The sequence below is a fragment of the Linepithema humile genome, chromosome 5 (genome assembly GCF_040581485.1).
Source record: "Linepithema humile isolate Giens D197 chromosome 5, Lhum_UNIL_v1.0, whole genome shotgun sequence".
In the NCBI taxonomy this organism is placed as follows: Eukaryota; Metazoa; Arthropoda; class Insecta; order Hymenoptera; family Formicidae; genus Linepithema; species Linepithema humile.
The window spans coordinates 9160006-9165218 of NC_090132.1; the positions used below are offsets into that span (position 1 = coordinate 9160006).

Consider the following 5213-nt stretch of genomic DNA (forward strand, 5'->3'; position numbering starts at 1 on the left):
CGTCCGCGCTTTTCTTCGCGGCGGCTTTTATGCTCTCGCTGCTCCCCCACTCGAAATCTTTCCTATGTCATGTCAACGTTCATACGTATGTCCGCTCATAGCCGGTTCCCGTCATCTCTGTGATACGCAGGAGATAAAAAGATCCACGACACGAGGGAGAGCGATCGAGAAAGCAAGAGTTATCGAAATTTTCCTCTGACATCCATGGTAAATACATGAGACAAATTCTCGAAACGGACGCTATTTAGATCAAATCTAACCACCCTGTAAAGCGCGACTTATCGTAAAACAACAGTTCGTTTCCTGTCACTGTCTCTCCCATCACTGTTGTTTCCTGTAATGCGCTTATTAAATATATTTATAAAGTAACTTTCTCATTTTTTCTTTGAAAACGTAAATTTAACGTTAATTTAATCTCATAAATTTAATTAATAATATTTACAATGCTTTGACAATTATTTATATAAAAAAAGAATAATGGACAAAATTCAATAGATTTTGTATTGAATCATATATTACTTGTTGTCTTGTTGCGATTGATATTTCTTTATCTAACAGATGTTGTATGATTTTTCTGCCGCATTTAGGCTGAATTTCTGCATTAATCAATTCAAAAAATTATATTTACGATTTTTTTTTTGAAAAAATGTTTTACATCATTTTCTTTGTTTCGTATATCATACCGTTATCTTGTTCACAAAGGAAACCCTTTGTCATACTTCCTCTATAGATTCGTTAAAATTTTTGATAATTCCAACATATTTTCTTCAATATTGTTCATTTTATATATTAATATTGAATTAATAATTTCAATTCAAGGAAAATAGTTCTTCGTAATGCTATAATTAAAAAAAAGTTTTAGATCAAAATTGCGTAGGCGTTTGTAACTACATTACACGTGCGTTTTATAAGCACAAACCAAACACGTGTTATATGAAGAATTTGTTTCGTAATTGCATACACATTATGATATCTTTCTCGTATACTGATATCGTTGTTAGTTTTCGCTAATCCCTTGAAAGAGTAAAATACTTGAAACAATGTGAATTCGTTAAACGCTTTTGATGTTAGAAATTTGTGGCGATATGTTACGCTATTATTATCAATTACTGTAAAATAGCCAGGGGCCCACTTAGTTTTATTATATTCAAGACAGAGTTTTAAGAAAATAATTGCAAACAGATGGATGCTTACGAAATCTTTACTCAACGATCAAATATAAGACCTTTTTGGCGCATTTTTTTCTTACTCAAATATGATCTACATTACAAATGCGCTACATTTTCACATTTTTTACTTAAATTATTTCCATAGGACAATAAAAAATTGTGAAAAATGCTGAAACATAATTTCGCACAGTTTTGCACAATTCATATGTTAAAATATTAGTAATGTAGATAAATGTTATCAAAAACATACACACAACGATTTTTCGCTTTTATTTGCGTTTACATTCCACTTGCATCGTGATTTTTTATCTAAATCAGTATTTTTTAATTTCCAATTGATATAACTCAGCATTATTCTGCAGACTTTGATTGACCCGCAAAGGAACAAACAACTCTTATTTATAAATTGCTTGTAAATTATTTATAAATTATTAGTATATAAGTTGTTCCTTAATCTGTATTTTTCGTATAAATTTAAAATATAATATCATAAAGAGTATACAAGCTTAATCGCTTATATAATAATTGCAAATAATATATTATTAAATCTGAAGTCTGGCTGCATAAGGAGATACAGAAGTATAAAGGATACATATGCGCATCATATACGTACATATGCTTATAGATTTTTCCATCAGTTGGGCCAAGAAGATTTTCTGATATTTAAGACGGTTCTGGCAATTATTTCTACCCGTTGCATCAATTTCGCAGATCAAAATATGTAAGTCACTCACTTGGGTCGTGATTAAAAATAATAAATATCGATTATCTATTTAATAACTGCAAAATATTGTAACTTTTTTAAAATGACTTTGATATCGGCGTGTACTGCGAGTATAAAAAATTACATCCATTTCATGGAAATGAGTCCACTATGATATCGCGTTATCATGAATGACGATAGAAAAGCAAGCAGTAAAACTGTTTTGTGGTGATAGTAAAAAGAATGAACATGGGACAGATTCAGATCAATTATCAGTGTACATATCAGTGCTATCTCATAATGCTTCTTAGATTTTGAAGATAGTATTCTGTCGTCAATCTGTATAGCGATATTTAAAAAACAGTTCAAAAATTACAACATTAAATTTTATTTTCAGGATATCTGGATACGGAACTTTAGAACTTGTGACAGTTAAGCGAGTCAACAGCAAGATATCGAACAAGAGAGAAAGAGACTTGTAAAAAAAATAGAGTAAGATATATGTATATAGTGTGATAGTTGCGCCCAGTTAACAGACCTCTGCTCTAGAATAAATTAACAAGATTAAGCTAAAAAAGGCTATTGTTTCCATGTCAAAGCATTAACAGCTGTGATGTTTATTACTGAGACGTCAACAACTAGAGATATTTGTTTAGAATTTCTGCCACACTTTAAAAGTTCCTGCGTATTAAAGTTATATATTCTTGAAATATATATGATAGAATTTTGTTAATTAATTTGAATACTATTCATTTATATTATTTTAATTTAATTATTTTAATTATTATTTAATATTATTTCAATGCAGATTTAATTGCTAAGGCATTTAATCTTAATAAATAGAAATTTACAATGAATAATGTTCTGCGATTAAATTATTGTTAATACAAAACCAATACCAAATATATTATTCAATTTACAGCTTAAATAACGTTCGATAATTTTATAATACAATTCATTATTAAATCAAAATAATTAATTTACAATTGCGTTTGTACAATTATATTAAATGTCGTTTGCATTGCAATATTTCTTTCATCTGCTGTTAAACAGAAAGTACGCTTTTTGCTGTACTACATCACAATTTTAACAGATTTGTATATATTAAAATTAGTGATTTGAAAAAAAGAACATGTAAAGTTATAATTTAATAACATAAAACAGATTTGTATTATGCTTGATAAAATTAATAAATAAAAAAGAACCGACAAATGTAATGTCGGGGAGAAAATTTATTTCGGTGATATTCGCCTTTCTATATGCACCGGCTTTTTAGTTTTTAGATGAGGAGAACTCTATCTCTGACAGTGAACTCTGCTGATCTCTCCGCTGATCTTTATCGATCTGCATCAATTTTTTATGCAGCGGCGACTAAACAGACATCGCACTGCGATGATCATCGGTGCATACATGAATATATATGTTATATCATTGCCATTCGCACGAGATGACACGAGTACGTCGACGGACATAGACTATCGATTTATATAGAGTTCATTCCACTTTTTTTTGGAGAGGGATCAACGGTCACCGAGTTATCAGGCTTAAATTATCTGACAAACTTGTAACTAACATTGGCAGCTGGTGGCTGGCGACGGATCGATGACGAAGAACATAAAATCGCACACATCGGGAGCGCTAGGTGGAAAAGGGTGGGTGGAAAATCGGACGCAGGATATTCAAGCCGCTCGCTTTAAATAAATAAAATGTAACGTCAGTTTTTTCTTCTTCTCAACATTCCAGTTGTTTTCACAGAACTTCCGGGCTACCCGACATAAATCACAGCCGACGCAAACAATACGAGGGAAAAGTATTTTCTTAATGCGAATGTTCCGAATCTCTGGCGTCCTATTAATCTGCTCACCCTTTCTACTTAGGATTCCGTATTTTAGTATTATGAGACACGCCCGTTCTTTCGTGTTGTTAGAACCCACATAAATTATAAACGCACACAGCCTCTTGTAGAAAATCTACGTCGTCGATTCGTCTTAACCGCACTATGCCGGATGTTAGATATTCATTGTGGAATTATCAATCATGAGTTCATTATAACTATGAGGTCAACAGATGAGCCACAAGCGTTCTCTTTACGTTCGTCGGAAGTAGATCGAGAGAATTCTGTTTTTAACATATTATTTTCTGCAAGTTTATCCGTTTCATCCCCTGAAAATAACATGCCTCGCGCGCGTTGCCACGTCGATTCTATAATCGACGGCGGCAAGTTAAAATTGTTGTATGTTATTTACGTCCACGTTACATACTAAAGCGAAATTGGTAAATATTGATACACATGCACACCCCAGTACTTTCCCGAGATGCTATTTCATTTAGCTATCGGCAGCAATAATTTTCACAAATGCATTTCCGCCACTGATATCTAGTCCAAATTAAATTCACCGATGCAAATGCTTCAGACATGATCGATAATCGCCTACATCCTGTAACAGTTTTGCAAGATTGATTAAATAAGGTCAGAGTAAATTAATCGTGTTATCTTACATATTTCTACATTTTTATTTTCGCACTCGTCAAAATATAATTAACAAATATCCAAGTTTTAATTTGATAAACACCTAAGTTTTTCCAATTGATAATTTTTAATCATTCCACATTACGATATTGCTATAAATTGTGCTATTTTGAATTGGAGAAGGTTTCACTATTTTCGCAGAATACAAACATTCCGATTATATGAACTTTAAAGAGTATCAATACTGAAGCGGACGGGCCAACGAGCACGATGCAATCTATCGTTCCTATCATCGTTCCCCAGCAAAGTTTACGGCCTCTATTGATACGCAATCATGTATGTGCTTGAATATGCTTGAGCGCATCGCGAATGTACGACCTGCAACAGCGAAAAGCTTCAATTGACGTAGACCTTCGATGTAACAGTTTCATTTCAATCGTCAATTTTCAGTTGGGAAATCCTTGGAAATTTGCGTCAGCATGTAATTCTGGAAATCTGAATTTATCTGGATTATTTTTTTATAATAGAATAGATATATCGTAATAAATAATCATTAAAGAAATATTGTTAAACAAAATTAAATTTTTTTAAATATTCTTAACTTACCTGTTTTGTTAACGATAATAGAAAAATGTTAAACGATTATTTAGTAAATTTACACGATGTCAATAATCACATTTCAACATAAAATTACTTTAAATTACACATAATAGTACAAAATTGATACAAACATGTTATTATTTTAAAAAAATTATGTTATTTTACATGACTAGTAAAAATATATATTTTCAACGAGCGTTCGTTAATGTATTAACCATATTAATCAACTCTTTAAATTGCCTTCGCATATGCAAATTTCATATTTTCACAA

General features: G+C 31.5%; 1 protein-coding gene across 1 annotated transcript in view; it reads left to right on the plus strand.

Moving 5' to 3' along the window:
• LOC105674042 (BTB/POZ domain-containing protein 7) overlaps positions 1 to 3030 on the plus strand; it is a 50106-nt gene extending 47076 nt beyond the window's left edge. The window contains exon 10 of the mRNA XM_067354978.1: positions 2270 to 3030. Within this exon, the coding sequence (XP_067211079.1) occupies positions 2270 to 2308 (39 nt within the window). The 3' untranslated portion in view covers positions 2309 to 3030. The remainder of the gene's footprint in view (positions 1 to 2269) is intronic.
• The last annotated feature ends 2183 nt before the right edge of the window (positions 3031 to 5213 follow it).